Here is a 24,412-nt window from a genome sequence, read left to right as displayed (position 1 = left end):
GGGGAGAGGGCTGTGTGTGTGGACGGGGGGCGGGCTACAGGCAACGTCTGAGTAAGAGTTAACTTTGCAGTGAAGACAGACCCTACGAGGCCCGGACCAACTTAAAAACAGCCCTGTACCTCAGTTTCCCTGCCTATAATATGGGGGAAACAATACTTCCCAGGAGCGTGGTGTGAGCCTTAGGCCTGGTCTACACTCAAAAATTAGATTGATCCAGCTCCGCTGCTCAGGGCTGTGTAAAGTTTTGCCCCCAGTTGCCATGGTTAGGCCAACCTAACCCCCAGTATAGCCGCAGCTAGATTGACAGAAGAATCCTTCCATTGCCCTAGCTACTGCCTCTCAGAGAGGAGGATCAACTACAGGAATGGAAAAAAACCCACAACCCTGCACTGGCACAGGAAGTGTCTCCGCACAGATGTGCTGCTGTACCATAGACATAGCTGTAGTTAGCGGTGTGCTAGCCAAAAGCTCAGAGATCCTAGAATGAGACTATGGCAGTGCCAGGTATTGGACTGGCATGTCAGTGCTGATGCGAGAGCCACCACAGCCAGGCGCGCCTCCCCCTCCCGCTGCCTGGAAGGGGCAGGATACAGCGATTAGCCGGAGAATGGAAAGCGCTATCAAGTTATTTATTGAAACCAAGGTTGTGCCATTAACATCGCTGTTTGATGCAGATGGCTGGCTGGCACAGACGAAGAACATTGTACCCAGCAGCGTTCCATCCTCCCCGTCGTTCAAAGTTTTCTTTGCCTCCTTCGGGTCAGCGTCTCCACCTCCTTCATGAACCGCAGGCACAGCTCCTCCTGCCACGGCAGAGCTACACACTGCACCGCCACGGGCAGCCCCACGCCTCCCCGGATAGCCTGACAGAGAGAGGGAAACAGGCTGATGCCCGACGTCCAGGGAAAGCCATCGTGGCCGATATAAGTTGTGGTTAGATGTTTGGCTGCGTGTGGGTGTTCTCCCTCTGCACAGACAGCCGGCACAGGAGACCTCGAGCGAACCACCCGATGACCACCAGATCTGTTAAGATCTTGAGCCATTCGACCAAAACATCTCTATTTATTACACTGTGATCCTGACCTTGTCTTTTAGGAGGGTCAGTGTGTTCCCGCTATCCATGGGTAATGTTTTTACATCATCCTTGATATCAGGATGTTCTGGATGTGTTCGCATGAGTGGTTTGTGCTCAGCACTTCTTAGGAATGTGTATTTCTGCAATATCAGCCCTGTTCTTGCCAGATTCTGTGAACTTGCAGGCAGAGCCCGTCGTTAGCTCGCAGCCTGACTTTGGCTAACTTTGCTTTATATCAGCAAAGCTTGCCCACTACTTTAGCTCAGGCCTCATACCAGGCCTCTGACACAAGGGCTTCTCTCTCAGGCTCTCTTCCTACTGCACCTGTCTCCTGAGAATGGTTAGCGACTGACCTTTACAAAGACCTTGTCCCACCAATCGTTATAGTGTCCTCTGTGGTTCTTCAGCTCTTCCTCATCCTCCTTCGTCACCGCAGTGACAGGCACAACCCCGGCGGGGAAGTCCAAGTAGTTATACAAAATAGTGTAACTCGCTGCCACTGCGAGAGAGAACAAAGAGGTGTCGCATTCAGGTTACCAATTGTACCCAGTTTTACCAGAAGAGCCTCCTTTTATTTGGGGTATGACACCAAGAGCAAAGATTTTTCATTGGTGATCGACTCCCTTTGTGAGGGAGGCATTACCATTGTTAGCTTAGAGAAGGATTTCACTGCTGGTTCCTCACATGCAGCACGGTAGGAACACTGGACCATAAAAGGCCTGACAGCTTCTCTACATCTGTCTTCTCTTTTGGAGGTCACTCCATCCAAGAATACCTCTTTTCCAGCAGACATTTCTCAAATGCCTGTCAGCTATCCTTCTCTATTCAGGGGCTTATCCCACATCCATCACCCTGGTATCTGCTCCTGAGATTATTCCATACCCAGACTATGCAACGCTCTGTAAGAACCACAGTATTGCGAAAACTTCAGGCTGTGCTGGGGAGGATATTTACAAAACATCAGAGGTAAAATTTTCAAAAGTGTGCAAGCTTTTGGGGTCTGGAAGGAATTTTCCTCCCGGGTGGATTGGCAGGGGCCCTGGAGGTTTTTCGCCTTCCCCTGCAGCGTGGGGCACGGGTCGCTTGCTGGTGGTTTCTCTGCAGCTTGAGGTCTTCAAACCAATTTTGAGGATTTCAATAACTCGGTCCTGAGATAGGGGTTGTTATAAAATTGGATGGGTGGGGTTCTGTGGCCTGCCTTGTGCAGGAGGTCAGACTAGATGATCAGATTGGTCCCTTCTGACCTATGAGTCTATGAGTCTATAAGCGACTTAGGAACCTCCATGCCATTTTCAGAAGTGACTTAAGCACCGAAATACCTTTGAGGATTTGGGCCTAAGTCTCACTGACTTCAAAAGGAGTTAGGCACCCAAATACCTTTGAGGATGTGGACCTAGGTGGCTAGGTCTCATTGACTTTCAGTGAGACTTGGTCCAAGTTATTTTTTAAAATGGAATGTAGGTGCTTTTGGAACTGTTATTGGGCATCCTTTGCTACATGTCCTGTGGCTGTGGTCTGACTTACAGGTGGACAAATGTCATCAAAATCAGAGAATTCTGCAAAAAAAACCAAAACCACTGCAGTGGGACTGCATTAAACCCTCTGGCATTAATGCTTGGAAACTGGACCAGCATTGAAAGGAATTTTGAACAAGTGCCTCCTGAACCAAACCGGTTGAGTTACCAGCGTAGACAAGACAAAACCACTGTCGGCGTGGAATGAAGCCTCAGTCACGCTTTCCAAAACAATATTGAAGATGGTTTGGTCCTACTACATTGGAACTAACCCATTTTCAGCAATGGTTCAACTTCTGAGCATTAGCAGAGCTTTCCAGGAAGAAGAAATCTCTTGGTGCTAGGATATACCCTAATGGGGGCTTCTGAGCCTGGGAGCCGTGACCACCCTGGTCTTTCCATGTTGCTAAATATCCTAGCTGGGTCCTAGATAAATCCAAGCTAGAAGGACAGGAGCTCCTGAGGTAGGCTAGCCTCCAGCCATTTCACAGTGGACTGCGAGGACTATTAAGCAGAGTAAGAACTGCCTAGTCAGAGTTCCTTGAACAACCCAAAGAGTTGAGATGGGCCTGACTCTAGAAGTTCCCAAGGAGTTCTACCTGAGAGCTTCCCAGGAAATCCAACCTGAAAAGCAGGGCCCACAACTGGACACAGCATCACATCCAGGTCCAGCTTCCTCCATTCAGTGATGAATTCTTGGCAATACTCCTAAGGAGCAAAAACACACTTGGAATTCAGTGTCAATAAGATCATAAAAATGATCCTACCAAAGAATAGACTTAAAATAATAAACCCGGGGCCAGATCCAAATTCCTGCTGAAGTCAATGAAACAAAAATCCCTTCCCATTGGCTTCCGTGGTCTCTGGGTCAGGCTCCGGGTTAGCAGGATCGTCACTGGGGCTCCACCATAAAACAGCTTTTAAAGTGTTCTTGGCAGTGGGAGTTTGCCAGGACATCTCTCCTCCTGACAAGGCTGATTTCAGACCAGCAAACAGTTTTCCAGTCTTTTCTCAAAGCCTGCACATAATAAACAACAGTATTTGGCACCTTTCAACCGCCCATCTCAAAGTGCTTTCCAATGGTGGGTAAACACCAACACCCCTGGGAAACCGAGGCACTCAGCAATCAAATGACTTGCCCAAAGTCATGCAACAAGACGACGGAAGAGTTGGGATTAGAACCCAAATCCCCTGTCTGCCCTATCCCCTTCCTCCCACCGGTGAATTGCAGAAGATAAAACACAGCCTAGGACTGTTACTGCACAAGACAGTGTTTTAACAGGGCTGGCTGGAAAGCAAGAATTCTGTTTTGTGAAACATTTTGAGGATTACAAATTTGGTTTTGTTCTGCATCAATCTCCCTGGCTAATGGATATAATTTAGACAAAGTGGATCAGCTCCAACAGAAGAGACAGACTATAGCCTGGTGATGAGAGGGCTCAGGAATTCAAGTCCCTGCTTAAGAACACAAGGTACAGTAGAACCTCAGAGTTACAAACCCTTCGGGAATGGAGGTTGTTCATTATTCGGAACAAAACGTTCTGGTGGTTCTTTCAAAAGTTCACAACTGAATATTGACTTAATACAGCTCTGAAACTTCACTAGGCAGAAGAAAAATGCCGCTTTTAACCCTCTTAATTTGAATGAAACAAGCTCAGAAACAGTTTCCTTACCTTGTCCAATCTTTTTTTAAGCTTTTAAGTAATTTACATTTAACACAGCACTGCACTGTATTTGCTGCTCTGCTGCTGCCTGCTTGTGTACTTCCAGTTTCAAATGAGGTGTGTCGTTTGACTGGTCAGTTCATAACTCTGACGTTCTACTGTGTAAACCTGGATTTTTCAGAACCCAGAGGGAGAGTCTCTCTCTGGTTTTGACCAGAAAACACTGTGTCAAAGAAAGATTCCTGACCAGCTTTAGCTACCAAAACTAAAGTTAGGCTCTTAAATGCCTATTTAGGGTCCTGAATAAAAGTGGCCAGGTTTTCAGAGCTGCTGAGAATTTGCAACCCTAGTTAAGTCCCTTGAGGAGCTGCAGGTGCTCAGGATCTCTGAAAGTTACACCACTTCTATTTAGGAGCCTAAATATGCATTTAGGGTCCCCAGCTTTAGGCACCGGGATTTGAAAGTGTCGGCCAAATCACTCCTCGGGAAAGGAGCAGATCCCAACGCCTTGTTTAAGTTGCCATCATTCTCAGTTAGAAGACACAGGGAGCAGAGTGTATCCTCTGTATTTGCCAACAGTAAAACTATGGAGCGGAGACCTGATTAGAATACGTGGGAGAGGAGCTCCTGGGAACGCCTTGTTTTCACACACTGCAAAACTCACAGAATTATCCAGAGGCAATGTGGTCTAGAGGACAGAATCCAGGTCTCAATCCAGTATTCCAAAAACTCTACCACTAACCTGCTACGTGACCCCAAGTCAGTCATGTCGCTCTGGGCCTTGGTTTCCCCTTTTATTCATTGTCTAGAGAGTAAGCTCTTTGGGATATGAATGATTTCTTACCATGTGCATACAGCAGCGAGCACAGTGGAATCCTAGGCCTGGTCTACACTAGGAAATCAGGTGGGTAGAACTACATCATTTAGGAGTGTGAAAAATCCACATCTGAGCCATGCAGTTAAACCAACCAAACCCCCACTGTAGACTGCGCTAGGCCGATGGAGAATTCTCCCGTTAACCTAGCTGCCACCCCTCGAAGAGGTGGAATCCCTATGCCAGTGGGAGAACTTCTCGCATCGTATTTTTTAAGTGTAGACAGGCCCCTGATCTTGGCTGGGGCCTGTAGGTTCTATCACATTAGAGACGTCCAAGCTTTTTATTGTCTTTGAAAAAATGTCTCCTTGTTTAGTAGACCCGACCTGGAAGGACATCCCCAATTCAATCCTAGCTTCCAGGGAGATATTTCAGAGCCGCCAAAATAAATCAGCTGAGCAAATATACTGGACTCAATCCTGGTTTACCCTCCAAAGGTTTAGGGCCCAACCCAAGTAACTGGCAGCCTTTCTGCTGATGTCATTGAGCACTGAATCAGGCTGGACAAAGAAGGATTAAAGAGTGGAACCAACTTATCCAGATGGTCCTTTACCTCAATCTCACAATGAAGTTTCCAGAGTTCTTTCACTGACCTACAGATGTCAGAAAGAAAATTGAAAGAATTAAACCAATTGCAAGAGACAATTTAAAAAAACTGGCTTTTGCACCCCATAATTGGCTGTCATAGTGTGCAACTGAGAAAGTGAGGGAGTGATTACAACTTGACTGTCCATTAATGGCTATTAGCCAGCATTAGTAAGGAATGGTGTCCCTAGCCTCTGTTTGTCAGAGGGCGGAGATGGATGGTAGGAGAGAGATCACTTGACGATGACCAGTTCTGTGCAATCCCTCTGGGGCACCTGGCATTGGCCACCATGGGAAGACAGGATACTGGGTTGGATGGACCTTTGGTCTGACCCAGTACAGCCGTTCTTATATTCTTATGACTGAGGTTGGCTAAAGACACGGGGTGACATACAGGTCAATGAGAGTTTTGCCATCGACTTCAGTGAAGCCAGAATTTCATCCATTCTTTATTACAAGAAGGGATTTCAGTATTGGGCCATGGCAGGACAGAGCTTGTCATGGGGAGACACCATCAGAGAGACAGCTAGCACATTCCGGACAATGGTTCAGTGATACCTGAAAGGTGGATTCTCCATCATTTTAAAATCAAGCTTGGATGGTTTTCTAAACGATTTGCTGCAGGATTTATTTCGGGGAATTTCTATGGCCTGTGTTAGACACGGGCTTGGAAAGATTTGATTTTGAATCAGTAAATGTTGGTAAACAATTTCACTGCACACACACAAACCAACGGGAAAAAAAATGCTTCCATGGGTGATATCTGAAATTTACAGATAGGCAAAGCTAGAAAAATGCTGCTTGAGAACTTAAGAGTTTAATTTAAGGCTATTTACTTTGAAAATTTTGACATGCGACGTTGACAATTTGTGTTTGAAGCTTTAACTTTTTACATCTCGATGTCCACTCTCATTAAATAATTCTTGTCTGACCCACCATCCCACAATTTCTGGCAACTATGACATTTAAAACCGAGACAATGAAAAATTCTTTAAAACATCGATCTCACCCATCAGACTTGAATTCTGCCAAGCCTAGTTATAGAGGAGGTCAGGCTTATTCCTTCCCGAGGGAACTGTCATTTCAGGGCAGATGTTGGACGAGATTCTCACTCTGCTCTGGTCCCTTTGCATCATGTAAAAGGGCTGGAGCAGTGGAAAGTGTCCCTAAAAGTCCTGGTTTAGAAGCCAGCAGGAGAAGCTGGGGGCGTGAGAGCAGGAAGGGTGTGTCAGAGGCAGGGCCCCAGTGTACAGAGATTCAGGAGCTGTGGCCCACAGGGCAGCCTGGGAAGGTTAGAACATAATGGCCATATCCCGTCCTCTGACTGCAGCCAATGGCAGGTGCTTCAGAGGGACCATTTTATTGCTTAGGCATAATAATAATATTATGAGGTTAATTTTTAAACTCAAAATGGTAAAAACACAGAAAAATAGAGCGAAGCCCTGAGGTATTTGTTCAGACTCAGAATTATTTACCTCTCGTTCATGTTTCCCAGGACTTTTGCTAATCTAGGCACCTAGAGGGGAAAAAAGGAGGAAAGAAAATGGACATGGAATACAGGTGTGTGTTTGTTTAAAGATACATCTAGCAGCTTAGATGACTGTGGCTACAACAAATGTAAATTTGGGAAATTAAAAATGAAACGTGCATGTCTAGTGGTTTGAGCAGGGGGCTGGGAGTCAGGACTCCTGGGTTCCATTCCCACCTCTGGGAAACAGTGTAAGGTAGTGCTTGGAAGAGGGGACCCAGGGGTGAGGACTCCTGAAGTCACTTCTTGGTTGTGTGACCTTGGACAAGTCACCTCAAAATGGGGATACCACCATTGCCATCTGAGACACCATGGCCACCCTGCTACGTTTAGCACCTCTGTGCTGCTGTGTGAGCTGGCTGGGGCCATGCTGCTTAAGGAGTGAGAAGGGGGGTCCCATCCAGAGACTGGCAGCTGAGCCAAATCACACATGCAGTGATGTGGACTCCTCTCTGCTCTGGATACAGCTCAGCTGGAACTCCTTTCATGAGGAACTCCAGACTGAACCTGCCATCATTGCTATTGCTCTCCTCGTGTATACTGCCTGCCTTCTTAGACGGCCAGCTCTTTGGGGCAGAAATGGGGCCTTCCTCCATCTATGGCAAATGCCCGGGCCGATTGTGGACACTGTCGGAATACAGATAAACAGTAACCATCTCAATACAAAGACGAGAGGTTTACTGTGAGCCACCTAATTAAATTAGCTGAATAGATATGTACAGCAAGTGGCGGCCCCGAGGGGGTTGCAAAGAAGCAGGTGGGAGCTGCTTGGATGGGCATGGTGCAAAAATCAAAGGGAGCCGTGCTTATAGAGACATCTTTGTACAGCGGTGGACTGAAAACGGCTGATTAAAGACAAAAATGTTTCTATCTTAGGTACCTAGCTGGCCCCCCACGACTGCAGAATCGTTAGTGTATTTAGTCTTGGATAGGGAATGCTCTTATCCCTATTGTAGGGCTGGGGATCTGAGGCTCAGAGATGCTCCGTAACTTGCCCCAGGTCATACAGGGAACTGAACCCCTAAGTCTTAGGCTAGCACTCAAACCACTGAACCATTCTAGGTATGATAGTTTTTGCAGCTAGAAAAAGGCACATGCAGGAGGTTCACCTTGCCCACAGGCGGGCAGATGTCTCCTCCCCGAAACCCTGCTAAATTTCTCAGGGCCAAGTCCTGGCTTACACCATGCTGGCAGCACAAAGGGGCCTTAAAGCGGCAAATAATTTATGCCGACGTTAAGCCCCCTTTACACCTGCGGAGTGGTGCAAAGGGGTCTGAGTGCAACTTGAGAATCAGGCCCTCAGTGCTCACCTTAGTCAGCAGCTGCTCCATACATTCTAAGGAGGTTAGCAATAAATGAACCTTACTATTGGTTTGCTAATCCAGGACAAGAGACTTCTTAGCCAGCCTGGTGCTTTACACAACAGAAGTAACTGTTTAATGTTGGGATCTTCTAGTTCCCCTTGGCTGAAAGAGAACAATACACTCAGTTTATTAGGCATTAAGGCTGGAGCTGTAATTCAACTCTCATACCATCAACTCCCCTGCATGGCATGTTAACGCTGAACTCCATGAAATACTCCATTGGGTTCTCCTGAAAGCTGTATTTCTAACATCCCTGAGCAGATCAGCCAACCTAAGATTCAACTCAAAATTTATGTTCTTAAGCTGCCAACACCACGGATACCAGTGAGTGTCAGCTACCCTCAATATCCAGCAGATCTGCTTTTCTATATACCAGTGAGTGTCAGCTACCCTCAATATCCAGCAGATCTGCTTTTCTATATAGCCTCCTTCCCCATCTCTACAGTATCTGAGCACTTCACAATCATTAACGGTTTTATCCTCACACTAGCCCTGTGAGACAGGAAAGAATTATCCCTCATTTACAAACAGGAAACTGAGGCAGAGAGAGGTTAAGTGACTTGCCCAAGGTCACACGCAGTATCTGTGGCGAAGCATTGACTCGATGTCTTCGGAGTCCCAGTCCAGCACCTTAATCAATAGTTTGTCCTTCACTCCTCTTTGTCACTTGGCCTTACCCAATAGATTACCCTTCGTTCCCCTGGGTATTTTTTAATGACACCCACATGCACATTTTAATTCCTGTGCAACAAACAGTTGCTCGAGACGATACTTACAAGCGGTCCAAAAAGGTGGAGCACCCGTCTGCAAACAATCCTCTTACAGAAATATCAAACATAAGGTGTTCAATACGACAGGGTTTGAATGGCACCAGCTAAATGGGACAAACGACAGTGGGGTATGAGAGGCTTTAGTGATGCAATACAGCGAGTGGTACAGAACTGGGATGGGGGAAACAGTTAAGGGCTCCTGCATCTGTCCATTAGCACAGTTCACTCTCATTCTGTTCACCAGGGCTCACAAGGAATTTCTGATGCTGATGTTCCATCCCCCAAACCTTAAAAAAAACCCCAAAGGACAAAGAAAGCCGCTATTCCTGAAGCCAGTTACTCTGCACTGGGTGGCAGTGAGCCCGAGTCCGCTGAGAGCACTTGAGCACACAGTGATGGAGCAGCTGTGTTAACTTACACCCACACAGAGTTTGGCCCAATGAAAAGCAGATCTGCAGCCAGCAACTGCTCTGCTCACTCTGTATACAGCCCCTGTTCCTAATCATGATGGAAACTGGAGAAACAGACCTGATTTCTTACACTATTATGTCTGCGGTGCTCAAAAGGGATCCCCCAAACAATGGGGACCTCCAGGAATTGAATAGGGTCCCAAGGAAATTAAAATCCTACAGAATTTAATAGGGTGGTTTTAATGTTATTTTCTGTTACATTCAATAGGACCCTTTCACAAGGGACTGGAGAAAATTAAACAAGTTACTGAAATGTTGCATTTCTCAATTTAAACCCCCCCGCCCCCACAAGATGCACAAATTACCAAATGACAATTTATTTCTCTCAGTAAGCGCATGCTAATGTCATGGAGGCTGCTTTGGGGATATCTATATACTGGAGCCCAAGGATGAAGTCCTGACTCCATTTAAGTCAATGGCAAAATTCCCACAGCTTCCCTCAGGGCTTGATCTGAAGTGTTTAGGACAGGCTTTGTGCAGGGAAGCCCTGATTTGTGCTCTTTGGGTGGGACGCTGACTGAGGCATGAAAGAAATGGGAAAGGCTGATATGTACACGGACAACAGTTAGGCAGGGCCGGTCTTTTAGTTCTGTTTGTACAGCACCTAGCACAATGGGGTCCTGGTCTAAGTTCCCTCTAAGCTGTGCAGCCGTGCAGCAGGTTATCAAGGGCCATGCAGGCGCATAGCCACAGGGGCCTGGACTGTGGCTGAGGAGAGGCGCCTCTCTCCTGGCCCTGACCCTGGAGAGGGCTGGCAGGAGTCCTCTCTTCCTGCCGCAACCCCGGGGCAGCCTGCACCCCAAAGCTCCCAGTCCCTCCCCAGAGCCCTCACTCCCTCGCATCCCCAACCCTCTGCCCCAGCCCTGAGCCCCTGCCTGCACCCCAATCCATCCCTGGCCCCATCCCAGAGCCTACACCCCACCACACACACACACCAACCCTCTGCCCCAGCCCTGAACCCCCTCCCACACTCCAAACCCATCCTCGGCCTCACCCTAGAGCCTGCCCCCCAGCCAGAGCCCTCACCCCCCCTACACACACCAACTCTCTGCCCCAGCTCTGAGCCCTCTTCTGCACTCTGAACTCCTTGGCCCCACCCCCGCCACACATCACCTCCATATTGGTGCACATAACAAAATTCATTCCGCACATGGATGCGAAAAAAATGAGAGGAAACATTGGTTTCCAACTAGGACTCAGAAATGCTACCGCAATACACACAAGTGTGTTCTTGTTCTCAGTACCGTATGGCCTGCGTTCTCCAGAAGCTGCTTGGTCTCCAAAACTGCCCGTCTCATGGAAGGACCTGGCATTGTAAAAGAATCAGTGTCGTAATATCCTACGCGGAGGGGCCGTGAACTGGAGAACACCTGGAAGAAAGGGTTTTAAGGGAAGGTTGGTGGTGGTGGTAGTAGAAGGTGAAGCTTCTGCCAAGAACGACAGTCACATTTGAGGCTGTCAAGCCAGGAACATACGCCAATTAAATCAATCCCACTGGGCAAGACTTGCAGGTCCCCTTGTGCCAACTTTCACATCCTCCCTCTGCCCGTATACCGATGGGGACAGATCATAGCAACCTAGGGCTGCATGGGACATCGAGATGTCAGCAAATCCAGTTCCCTGCACCAGGGTGGGACCAAGTAAACCTCAATCGTCCGTGACAGGCGTTTGTCCAACCTGTAATGAGGAGGATTCCACAACCTCCCTTGGAAATTTATTCCAGGGCTTCACTATCCTGAGAGTTAGAAAGTTTATTTTAATATCTAACCTAAATCATCTTTGCTGCAAATTAAGCCCATTGCTTCTTGACCAACCTTCACGGGACATGGAGAACAATTGATCACCGTCCTCTTTATAACAGCCCTTGACATATTTGAAAACTATTACCAGGTCCCTCCTCAATCTTCCGTTCCCAAGATTAAACAGGCCCAGTTTTTTTAAACCTTTCCTCACAGGTCAGGTTTTCTAAACCTTTGATCATTTTTGTTGATTTCCTCTCTCAATGAATTCACATTCTTCGTAAAGAGTGGCATCCAGAACTGGATGCAGTTCTCCAACTGAGACCTCACCAGGGCTGAGAAGAGCTTGGCTCCGGCGAGGTTTCAGCACCAAAGTCTTATGCAAAGATGGACATAGTTCACGCACATTCAGATATGAGTTAAAGTTCATATAAAGCATGGCCTTGCAGGTAAAGCCAGAGACTTGGAGAACTAGGGTCTCTTCCGACTCAGCCACTGATTGCACTGCATGCCTCAAACAAATCACTCCCCTCCTGTGTGCCTCGGTTTCCCCACTGGTAAAATGGAGATTATATTATATTAACCTCACAGGAGGGAAGGGAGTTGGGGAGACTTAATTTGTGAAAAGTGCTTTGAGAGCCCCAGCAGAATGCAAGTGACTTTATTGCTCTATTTTCAAAGGTAAAGGATAAGAAGCTGCTCATCAGTGGGATGCTCTTGGAACATTTCTCCTCCTTCAGAGACCTGTCTGGTTCTTTACCTCCTCGTTGAAGGGCACCGGCGGCACGGTGGGGTCCAGGTGGAACATGTCTTCACACAGGAGTGCCCTCATGCACAGAACCAGGCTGTCCACGTCCCTCGCCATTGGCCCCACCCCTACTACAGCTGGAACAAAAACCAGAGAGAACATTCATGCAGTCAAACATATGGACCTTGTGGGCATCTTCGGGGGCATAGCTTACATAGCAATTGCCATACAGAATTAGACTGGGGTCCTCCTAGTCCAGGATCCTGCCTCTGACAGTGGCCAGTACCAGCTGCATCTGAGGAATGTGCTAGAAATCCTGCAGCAGGCAAAGATGGGATAATCTTTCTCCAGGGAATGTCTCCTCCTGCCCCCAACAATCAGAGGTTGACTTATGCCCTGAAGCATGAGGGTTGATATCCCTGCCAGAACTCCTTCCCACTCCCTCAATTCTTACTATAACAACTCTGAATGTTCTCATTCACTGTATAAATGTAGAAGGAGTCCAGGTATCTCTGATACTTATTTCATTTCTAATCCAGAAAATTTCCAAACAGTGTTGAGTTTTGTTGTTGGGTTTCTTTTAAGGCTTAACAAGAACCCCCAGAGCTCTGTCACAAGTGGAGCCGGGCTGCGCTGGAAAAGAGGCAGGGAACTCTGAAGAATTCCAGACAGAGTTGGTCCGAGCTCCGGCCTGCCACCATATCTATTGCTAGGCCTCCGCACGCCAGTAAGAGCGGCAGCACTCCACTGTTTAGACCTGGAACAGGACATGTGAACTGGTGCTCAATAAGACAGCTAAGGGATTGGGAAAGGGGAGCACCAGCAATCTCTGGAAACCTTCAGATGTTTTTATGGCTGGCCCTTGTGAATAGATTAGGAATCGGGATGTGTCCTTCTGTAAGGATGGACACCAGGTAGACCAGGCTGTGGTTGAAAACTCAGGGTTTTCATTTGGCCTTTATCAGAACAAGCCATGAAAAAAGAACAGCAAAGTGCCCTTTATCCAGAATCATGGGTCACATGCTCCCTTCAGCACCAAAGTGCAGAATACAATATAGAAGAGTCCAAGCAGAGGTACATCTTCACCAGCCACTTGTCCTGCATGAAGACTCTCTGTCCAGGCATTTATCTATCCCCCATAACCATACTATCCCAGGGTCTATTGTCTTCTGTTACCTTCCACACCTCAGGCAAGAGCAGTGAATTATGTGCCTCCAGCTGCATTAACGGGCAGGCCATCAAGTTCATGTGTCTAGCAAACCCAACCTCTTCACCTGAATACAATGCAGCTCATGTCCAGAGAACATCTCAGGATAGGGTTCTCTCACTCTGGCTAGGTTCTTCTCTTGAGCCCCTAAAGGGACGCTACATCGCTTTGCAGCTCTCCAACCACGTGGATCTCATTTAAGAGGAGCCAAAACCCAAGAAAGAAAGATTCCCCAGTAATCAAAAGAGAAAATCCTACCTGATTTCTGCCCCGGAATACTGGAGACCATTCCTTTCTTGCTGTGGGGAGTATATAAAGACAGACAACAGAGAAGATTTGTTTTAAAATTGTGGGTGATATTAAGTGATGTAGAGAACCAGCAGAGATTCTCAACCACCTTCCTGTGAATTGCTGTTCCTTGATACGAGCTGGACCCCACAGCACTTGAAAACAACTAGGAGTTCCTGATAAAAGGAATCAGGTCTATTCTGGAAGGATCTGCTTGCTTGCTTTCACTCCGCTTTCACTTGGTCATGAATGCTGGAGCCAAGCTTATGGAGGATTCCATTAGCCCACGACCACTGCCACGTCCTTCCAAAGCATTCACACTTTGGGCTGAAGTTTTGCAGAGTTAAGTCTCTGCCCAAAGGAGAATTTGCATGGGCACAGACCCGGACACAGCAAACATGGGTTCTAGTTCCCGCACTGCCACTGGTCTGCTGGGCGACCTGTGGCAAGTCGCTCCTCCTCTCTGTGCCTCAGTTTCCCCCATCTGTAAAACGGGGATAATGATACTGAGCTTCAGTAAAGTGCTTGCAAATCTACTGATGAAAGAGTTAGGTAGTGTTAATTAGGTAACCATCTCCCACTGAAATGAGAGTTGAGCACCTAATGCCCTTCAGTGCCTTGGGAATCCTAACCCCTCTCTCTTTACGGGAGGGCTATTCGTGGCAGGGGAGGAACTGCACTTTAAGAGTGCTTCTCTTGGGTTTTGCTTTTGTGATGAAAGAAGGAGTTTGCTGAGTTGTGAAAAACTTTTATGTCAAATGCCAGCATAGAATCATAGACATGAAGGGCTGGAAGGGACCTCGAGAGGCTATCCAGCCCACCCCCTGCACCAGGGCAGGACTAAGTAAACATAGCCCAACCCTGACAGATGTTTGTCCAACCTGCTCTTAAAAATCGCCACTGATGGGGATTCCACCACCTCCCTTGGTAGCCTGTTCCGGAGCTTAATTGCCCTTGTAATTCGAAAGTTTTTCCTAATAAAGCTTCCTTGCTGCAGATGAAGCCTGTTACTTCTTGTCCTGCCTTCAGTGGGCATGGAGAACAATTGATCACCATCCTCGTTATAACAGCCCTTAACGTATTTGAAGATGACTATACGGGGGACACAATAACATCTCATCTCAAGTTTAAACATGTCCCGTTTTTTTAACCTTTCTGTGTAGGTCAGGTTTCTAAATCTTTTCTCATATTTGCATGATCACTGCACATGGTAGAAGAGGTGCCCACCCAACATGCTGGCATAGTGAAGTTGTTACAGTGTCTCATACTTTAGACACACGGGCAACATCTCGGTCCCACTGAATTCAATGGCAAAACACCCACTGACGTCAGTGGGTCAGGATTTCCGCCCCGGAACGGTTTTCACTGAAGCATGAGTTACTACAAGACAGCAAGACCCAGTGATACACAGTACCTCAGTCTGCCTCCAGTGGCTTTGAGCGAACAAATCCCACAGAAGGCTGCTGGAATACGGAGGCTTCCTCCTACATCCGTCCCAATGCCCAGGATGGATCCGCCGCTGCTAATCAGCGCCCCTTCTCCTCCAGAGGAGCCGCCAGGCGTTTTGCTGTGGTCCAGAGGGTTCACTGTCTGGCCAAAGATTAAATTACTGCAGTCATAGCTAAAAGGGATCGGAAGAGAAAGGACACCAGGTATACATGAGGCTCACTTAAAACCTGATCCAACGTCCACTGAAGTCAGTGGCAGCCTTTCCATCGACTTCAGTGTGCTTTGTGTCAGGCCATTATATTGCAATATGGAGTTATTTGTTACAATATATTTCCCTCCCCTCCCCCTAGCCCTTAGCTAAATACACTATATGTAATACATACACTGTAATTAACATGATCTTTTCCAGTTATGTTTATACATGGGAAGTGGAGGAACAGCGGGGGGAGAAGTCCACTTCTTTGTAGAAATTTAAATTAATTCTATTTTGAACAGCTCTAAAACTGGCTGAAAATGTAGGGGGAAACTGAGTGAGGGAATCATTAGATTTTGCGTCCCGGCCTCCCCCCATTTTTCATTCAAATTAGAAATGCTGTCAACGTTTTTTTCACTGAAATTTCAACCCACTCTAATGACGTATATACACGCTACGGCAACAAAAATGAGTCAGATCCAATAAAAGGATGCCAGTTACTTTAACAGGGACTGGGGAACGTTGGTCTTCACAAATGGAAGTGCCCCCCGTCTCTTTAACACCTGCACCACCACGCAGTCCTCAGCAGCAGGCTGATTGAGACGTTTCACAAGCCCCAGGGTGGAATCGTGGCCCTGAGAAAAAATTAAAGGAAAAGAGACAGTAGATTCAAAAACTTCCAAAGGGAGGACTGCAACTTTCTCATAATTAAGCAGCAGTGTTTGGCACAGTTTACTTTATGAAGCTATGTGTGTGTGTATTTGCATGCATAATCATGCGCGCGCGCGCACACACACACTTGAGAAGAACATTTCAAACTGGCTTGGGGAGACCCATGGCCATGCAGAATGACACCTGATTGAAGCCCTCAAACAAAAATAAAAAGGGGAAGGAGGGGTCAACAACAGGAGAGTATCAGGTCCACAAGGAGCGATACTGGCATCTACTCATAGCTAAACTTGGAAGGATTCGATCTTTAAACTGGTAAATTTTAGTCATGATGATTTCACTGTGCACATACAAAACTGGGAAAAAATATTTCCAGCAATAATTGAAATGTACAAATAGGCAAAGTAAAAACCAACCAACCAAAAACAAACAAAAGCAACGCTGCTTGAGAACGTAAGCGTTTGATTTAAGGATATTTGCTTTGTATATTTCGACACGTGATGTTGACAATTTGTGTTTTAAGCGTTATAAAAGCTTTAACTTTTTGAATCTCAACTGCTGCTATCATTGATGACTCTCTGATCCCCGCAGTGTCTGATCCCCCCATAATTTCCTGCAACTGTGAAAACTGTATTTGATAAAAAAAATTTTAAAATGCTTTAAAAAAATCACACATTGATATTATCCGTTAAAATGATTTAATAAATGAATTCTGCCAAGCCTATTCACAGCTAAATACATTCCTAATATTGCTTTCCCATGTCAGCAATTCACAAGGTGGGGTTGCAATTGTTACTGAGAGGGAGGTGTCCGGGAGATGATTTCTCTATGAAGAGGTTGCCTTCATTATGGAAATGTTTGCGAGCACCTGTCTTACCCCATCCAGCCATTAATTGACAGACTATGCCTGACTCAGAGGCTGCTACCGACATTACAAATCATGAAGATATAGACAGCTGAAGATCAGCGAATAAGGAAGTGTTTTGCTCACAACATTCCATTAGGCTTATGCTCCTGCAGCTCTAAAGCAATCAGCGGATGGGTGCTGTACCTTACAGTTAATGGAATCCTTTATACTGACTGGGACCCCATACAGCAAGTCCTTCTTCTTCTGCCTTTTCACTTGTTGAAGCTGGGACTCAGACTCCTGGAGGTAATCAGTCACACAGTTGATGTCCTTGGTCACTTGCAGGGCCTTTGAAAAGCAGACAAAGCCAGTGAGGGAGACAGTCATTCCAGAGAGAACCCCACAACCAGGCCGGATTCTGAAACTGCCTACATCAGAGCAGAAAGTAGCTCTGTCCATTCTTTTCCCCATTCAGGCAGCTTTATCTGAGGACAATTATTTCTGGGTGTGTGCAAAAGACACTGAGACACAACCTCCGATGGCCTGGCTGGTTTACAATTAGACGGGGTTCTCCTGTCAATTCATTAATCCTCCTCCGCAAGAGCTGGTAGCTAGGTTGATGTCAGAATTCTTCTGTCAACCTAGCACTGTCTACATGGGGACTTAGGTCGGCTTAACTAAGTCCCTCCAGGAGGTTGATTTTTCACACCCCTGAGCCATCTCGCTGGGTCACTCTAGTTTTCTAATGCAGACCAGTCTTTAACACCGATGTACTCCAGAGGGGTTACCCTCATTGACCCCTGCTGAGGATCCAGTACAGAACAGTATTGCAATTTATTTGGAGAAGTTTCTAGGATTATATTTTAAAAATAATGTGTTGGTCATTAACTATTTTTTTTTAAATAAAATCAATTCTAAATACACGTCTAAGTTTACTAGCCATGATTAAGGATGTGATTTTGTCACAGATTCCATGATTTTAGCAGACCTCAGTGACTTCTGGCTCCGGCTGTCAGACCCCCACCAGCCAGCGGGGCTTGGCTTCCATGATTCACTGTTTATTGTCCATGTCCTGCCCATGAATTTTAATAAAAAACCCTGTGCCAAAATCTTAACATGGTGATGGAGGACAATGAAAAGCTTGATGCTTTATTTGCCCATAAAAAAAAAGTTGGTCAAACGGACGTATTGATTTTTGGAAGGCAGAAACTTAGATGTTGGCATAGAAAGTACACTTAAGTTTGCAGATGATACCAAATTGGGAGGGATTGCAACTGCTTTGGAGGACAGGGTCATAATTCAAAATGGTCTGGAAAATTGGAGAAATGGTCTGAGGTAAACAGGATGAAGTTTAATAAAGACAAATGCAAAGTGCTCCACTTAGGAAGGAACAATCAGTTTCACACATACAGCATGGGAAGAGACTGCCTAGGAAGGAGTATGGCAGAAAGGGGTTATAGTGGACCACAAGCTAAATATGAGTCAACAGTGTGATGCTACTGCAAAAAAAGCAAACATGATTCTGGGATGCATTAACAGTTGTGTTGTGAGCAAGCCACGAGAAGTCATTCTTCTGCTCTACTCTGTGCTGGTTAGGCCTCAACTGGGGTATTGTGTCCAGTTCTGGGCACCGCATTTCAAGAAAGATGTGGAGAAATTGGAGAGGGTCCAGAGAAGAGCAACAAGAATGATTAAAGGTCTAGAGAACATGACCTATGAAAGAAGGCTGAAGGAATTTGGTCTCTTCTGACCTATGAGTCTATGAGTCTATGAATTGGGTTTGTTTAGTTTGGAAAAGAGAAGACTGAGAGGGGACATGATAGCAGTTTTCAGGTATCTAAAAGGGTGTCATCAGGAGGAGGGAGAAAACTTGTTCACCTTAGCCTCCAATGATAGAACAAGAAGCAATGGGCTTAAACTGCAGCAAAGGATGTTTAGGTTGGACATTAGGAAGAAGTTCCTAACTGTCAGGGTAGTTAAACACTGGAATAAATTGCCTAGGGAGGTTGTGGAATCTATGACAGCATCTCTGGAGATATTTAAGAGTAGGTTAGATAAATGTCTATCAGCAATGGTCTAGACAGTATTTGGTCCTGCCATGAGGGCAGGGGACAGGACTCGATGACCTCTCGAGGTCCCTTCCAGTCCTAGAGTTTATGAATCTATGAAACCACCATGCCCGAATCCATGTAGGCAGATGGCGTGACAGTGTGGGGCCTCATTGATTTCACTGCCACACAAGCATCGACCCATAGAAGTCCCTTTGCACAACCAGGGATTTATTGTTCATTATTTCCCTTAGCCCAAGTTGCAGAATACGCCACAGCAGTTCCCCTAGCTTGGATATGTGCAGGACTTTGTTAGCCAATCCGACATTTTCATGAGTCAGGTAGTGACGTGGTTAAGGATACACACTTTCAGAATGTTAGCTTGCTTCATAAGCTCTTTTGGGATGCAGATTGAGCCTAGAAACGATCCCAATGATAGCTTTTCTTTGTAGTCATCTCAAATTCTGAGCATCCTCTTTGTTTCACCGTGAATTGTTGGCTTGAGCATTCAGCCCCAACCACATATTCTGTTTGCACTGAGCAATGCTCTCTTTTCAGACCTCCAAGCACAAAATCACACCTAGTTTGATTAGTAACAAGCCTTGGAAATATGTCATGTGCATTCCTCACCTTGTCCATGTAAGTATAGAAGACCCAGTCTGGGGAAAGGGAACCGTCCTGGAGTTTCTCAGAGAGCTCCACCAAGGAGAGAGACAGGATGGGATCTGCATCTACATCAGGATTCTGAGGGAGGAATTAAACATGGAATTGGTACGTCTATACTTGTGAAGTGCTGGAGAATGTTGCTGTGCTCTCAAACAGCAGCTGCAATCTGCCCTGGAAATGGATCTACTTTGGCAGCAGGTGCTGCAATCCCCATGTGTAACCTGTGTTAAATAAAACACCCACGGATCCTTAAAGGTGCATAGTTAAGGCTACAGAACAGCGATGACTCTGGTTGTCATATGCTCATAACTTTTCAAAACCAGCTGCCTCTGAGTTGACTTTCCCCATGCTTGCTGTCTGCCTAAAGGACTTTTAAAAAGTTGAAACAAAGTCATTTCTTCTGATTTTTGGATGATGGAAGGGGCAAAACCAGCATCATTTCCTGCCCTGTATTAAAAAAATAAAAATTCTACAAACATTTTTTTTAAGTCTTGCTACAGCAAAAGAGGGCCAAGCAGTGAATCTTGACACCGAGAGAGACTCCAGTTCTGCCATTTGGTGTCAGCCCGTGTGGTGTAAAGGTCAAATGGCAGGATTGGGGCCATGCTCCTTGGATTGAGCAGAACAAGTGTAAAAGCAGGAAAGTAACAGCTGACTCAAAGGTCACTTCTGGAGTAGCTCTGGGGAGGTCAGAGAGCTAAACGGCCCCCAGGCCTCTCTCAAAGACCATGAGAAACTCTCAGGCACGATGGAAAAAAACAAATAAAAACAGGACTACCTTAGGCCCTTTCATCTCAGCAGACGTGCTTTTATTTTAGTCCAGACCTTCCCACTTTCCCCAGCCTCTCCATTAACTTCCCAGCCTCCTCCAGAAACAAACTCAGGGCTCAGTCCTGCAGGCAGCTGAGCGCCTCTGACCCTGACCCAGCCAAGCACTTCAAACATGTACTTGCAGCCTCAAAGTTCAGTAGTCTCAGCTGAAGCCACTAGGTTTAGTCACATGCCTGAGTGCAAGGCTGGATCAGGGCCAAAGTACAGTACTCAGGAGCCTGCAGGGTTGAGCACTTGGCTCAAACACTGATACCTGTAGGTTAGTTTACAAACATACACAAGAGTGGTTATGGGAGCAGGGTACTAGGTATCTCCGGAACTCATCCAGGCTTACTCTCTCTAGGTTCAGAGATTCCCCGGTGGCACAAGTTACACAGTAGAACCTTGATCACCTCAAAAGGAGAGCTGGGTTTGAAGCAACCCCCCAGAGCTGAACACAACAGAACTGCATTTGGGGCCCATGTGCAATGAAACCCCCTATTTTCCATTGCTATATATCACTAGCACTGAAATTTGAATCGATCCAAATCTCATTTCTCTAAATAAATGCTGCATCCCGACTATTATCCAGGTAATAAGAAGACTTAACTCTTACACAGCACTCTTCAACAGTAGATCTCAGAGAGCTTTACAAAGGAGGATAGAATCTTTATCCCTATTTTACAGATGGGGAAACTGAGGCATACAGGCAAAGCAACTCATCCAAGGTCCTCCAGCAGGCTGTGTCTCCTGACTTCCAGCCCATAGCTCTATCTAGTAAACCACACTGCCTTCCTAAACAGCAGGGGCCTACTACCCCTGCTGAACGACCTGCCTTTATTTCTGAATCTATTCATCCTGGTGAAATATACTAGTGAGACTGGCACTGGTGCTTTCACATCACAGAGTTAAAGTGGGCAGAGGTGATGCAAGATGTGACTGCAATTGGGATGCAACCTTTGAGACTTCAGGCACTTAAAAGAACCTGAAGAAATCTGCTCTCTCCAGTTTTATAATGCTATCACATGTGATGCAACAGATTACTTTGTGCATGTGGGTTGCTCACCAATCAATCTCACTGATCAGCCGTGTGATTAAATGGCAGCCAGTCTGGGAAAACGGGGACTGGACAGAGGAGCCAAATTCCTGGGCATTAAGACTGCAAAGTGATCATGAGGTGATTCGGCCTGTCCTTTCTTGCTTCAGGTCTTGCTAGTGCAGGGGGAATTGAAACACAGGTTGGCCACAGCTCCCCTCCCCCAAGCCAGCTGTACTTTGGCCAAGCAAAAGCACGTTATGAACAAAATGCTGGAAAGCCGGAGAGTTGGCAGTTAATGTTCAATTCACTCAGTGCATTGCCCATAACACACACACACACACACACACACACACACACCCTCAGCAGAGAATTCACTCCCCGGCTGTAGCACTCTCTACTGAACAGGTTCCATAGGGGCTTAGGATCATTTCCACTAAACCCTATTACAGGGGTGGGCAAACCACAGCTCGAGAGCCACAAGCTGCTCTTATACATTTAAAGCGCAGCTCACTGAGCCCCTGCAGTTCGGGACAGGGGGCAGCTCCAAACTTCAGCCCTGTGAGAGGCACCTGCCAGGACTTGGGGCTTCGCTTGAGCAGCCCCCAGCCGCAGTGGGCACCCTCCCCACAGGGCTGGAGCCCCCTGGCACGCCAAGCCCTGGAACTTCTGAAGATTATCATGTGCGGCTCAGAGGGTCCCTAAATTTGCCCTATTTCCTTGCGACAGGGCCCTGGGGGGAGGGGTGCGTGTCTCTCTTTCGGACAGTCGCTACCACCCATCCCTGTCCTGTAGCCCGGTGGCAGCTAAGCACTTCGATGTCCCCCGGCCACAGCCAGCAGGCACCAGGGCATCTCCAGCCCGGCCGGGGCAGGTGCCTGCAGCCCGGGGGTGCGGCCCGGCGGAGTCTAGCTTGGAACTCAGCCCGGAGCAGGAGCATCGGGGCGCCCACCTGCTCCCGAAACCGCCCCGCGGCCTCTTCCATCCGCCCCAGCGCCAGCTGCCGCCGCCGGCCAGCCTCGGCCACCGCCCGGCGGAGCCCGCTCCTCCCGCGCCAGCGCAGCAGCAGGGCGGCCGCGGCCGCGCCGCAGAGCAGGGCGGAGATGGCCGAGGCGCCGGCTCCCATCGCGGCTCCCGCAGCGCCCCGGGGACCCCGCGCGCTCCGCCGCGGCAGGCAAAGCCCAGCCCCGGCTGGATTCCCCGGGCAGGGGGAGCCAGGGTGCAACTGATTGGCCTGAAAGACAGACGCATGCGCGTGTCACTTCAGGGTGTGCAGGAAATCAGCGTGCGCGTGTGTGTGCTTGTGCAATGCACTCCCCCAGGGAGCGAGGCAGGGAGTGTTTCCTCCGACAGCCACCCCCGGCCTCTCCCGAGCTGAGCAAAACGCTGCTGACAAGCACAGGTTGCAGCTAGCACCCGGATTTGCCAGGGAGTCCCACAATTGCCCCCCCCCATGATCTTAAATTGGGAAGGGGCAGGGATTTCCCTACACACCCACCCCCAGGGCCGGCGCTTCCATTTAGGCGACTTAGGTGGTCGCCTAGGGTGCCAGGATTTGGGGGGGTGGCATTTTGCCGGGAGGGTGGCAGACTGCTCCGGTGGACTTCCCGCAGGCGTCCTTGTGGAGGGTCCGCTGGTCCTGCGGCTCCGGTGGAGCATCTGCAGGCACGCCTGCAGCAGGTCCACCGGAGCCACGGGACCAGCAGACCCTCCGCAGGGACGCCTGCAGCAGGTCCACCGGAGCCGCGGGACCAGCAGACCCTCCGCAGGGACGCCTGCAGCAGGTCCACCGGAGCCACGGGACCAGCAGACCCTCCGCAGGGACGCCTGCAGCAGGTCCACCGGAGCCGCGGGACCAGCGGACCCTCCGCAGGGACGCCTGCAGCAGGTCCACCGGAGCCACGGGACCAGCGGACCCTCCGCAGGGACGCCTGCAGCAGGTCCACCGGAGCCACGGGACCAGCGGACCCTCCGCAGGGACGCCTGCAGCAGGTCCACCGGAGCCGCGGGACCAGCTGACCCTCCGCAGGGACGCCTGCAGCAGGTCCACCGGAGCCACGGGACCAGCAGACCCTCCGCAGGGACGCCTGCAGCAGGTCCACCGGAGCCGCGGGACCAGCAGACCCTCCGCAGGGACGCCTGCAGCAGGTCCACCGGAGCCACGGGACCAGCGGACCCTCCGCAGGGACGCCTGCAGCAGGTCCACCGGAGCCACGGGACCAGCGGACCCTCCGCAGGGACGCCTGCAGCAGGTCCACCGGAGCCGCGGGACCAGCGGACCCTCCGCAGGGACGCCTGCAGCAGGTCCACCGGAGCCACGGAACCAGCGGACCCTCCGCAGGGACGCCTGCAGCAGGTCCACCGGAGCCACGGGACCAGCGGACCCTCCGCAGGGACGCTTGCAGCAGGTCCACCGGAGCCACGGGACCAGCAGACCCTCTGTAGGGACGCCTGCAGCAGGTCCACCGGAGCCACGGGACCAGCGGACCCTCCGCAGGGACGCCTGCAGCAGGTCCACCGGAGCCACGGGACCAGCAGACCCTCCGCAGGGACGCCTGCAGCAGGTCCACCGGAGCCACGGGACCAGCAGACCCTCCGCAGGGACGCCTGCAGCAGGTCCACCGGAGCCACGGGACCAGCAGACCCTCCGCAGGGACGCCTGCAGCAGGTCCACCGGAGCCGCGGGACCAGCAGACCCTCCGCAGGGACGCCTGCAGCAGGTCCACCGGAGCCACGGGACCAGCAGACCCTCCGCAGGGACGCCTGCAGCAGGTCCACCGGAGCCGCGGGACCAGCGGACCCTCCGCAGGGACGCCTGCAGCAGGTCCACCGGAGCCACGGGACCAGCGGACCCTCCGCAGGGACGCC

General features: G+C 48.8%; 1 protein-coding gene across 1 annotated transcript; it reads right to left on the bottom strand.

Moving 5' to 3' along the window:
* Positions 1-621: 621 nt before the first annotated feature.
* Positions 622-22,670, bottom strand: LOC115656733 (fatty-acid amide hydrolase 1-like). The gene is made up of 15 exons (XM_030573840.1): positions 22,497-22,670; positions 19,663-19,776; positions 17,189-17,332; positions 15,970-16,103; positions 15,241-15,447; positions 13,797-13,837; positions 12,344-12,468; positions 11,089-11,214; positions 9,381-9,478; positions 8,607-8,706; positions 7,188-7,228; positions 5,681-5,720; positions 3,189-3,297; positions 1,429-1,574; positions 622-863 (listed from the first exon to the last, which is right to left on the bottom strand). Exons 1-15 carry the CDS (start codon positions 22,668-22,670, stop codon positions 735-737), a joined length of 1,728 nt encoding a protein of 575 aa, XP_030429700.1. The 3' UTR covers positions 622-734.
* Between the last annotated feature and the right edge of the window lie 1,742 nt (positions 22,671-24,412).

Source organism: Gopherus evgoodei, chromosome 8 (genome assembly GCF_007399415.2).
Source record: "Gopherus evgoodei ecotype Sinaloan lineage chromosome 8, rGopEvg1_v1.p, whole genome shotgun sequence".
Taxonomy (NCBI): Eukaryota; Metazoa; Chordata; order Testudines; family Testudinidae; genus Gopherus; species Gopherus evgoodei.
This window is presented reverse-complemented; position numbering and strand designations above follow the sequence as displayed.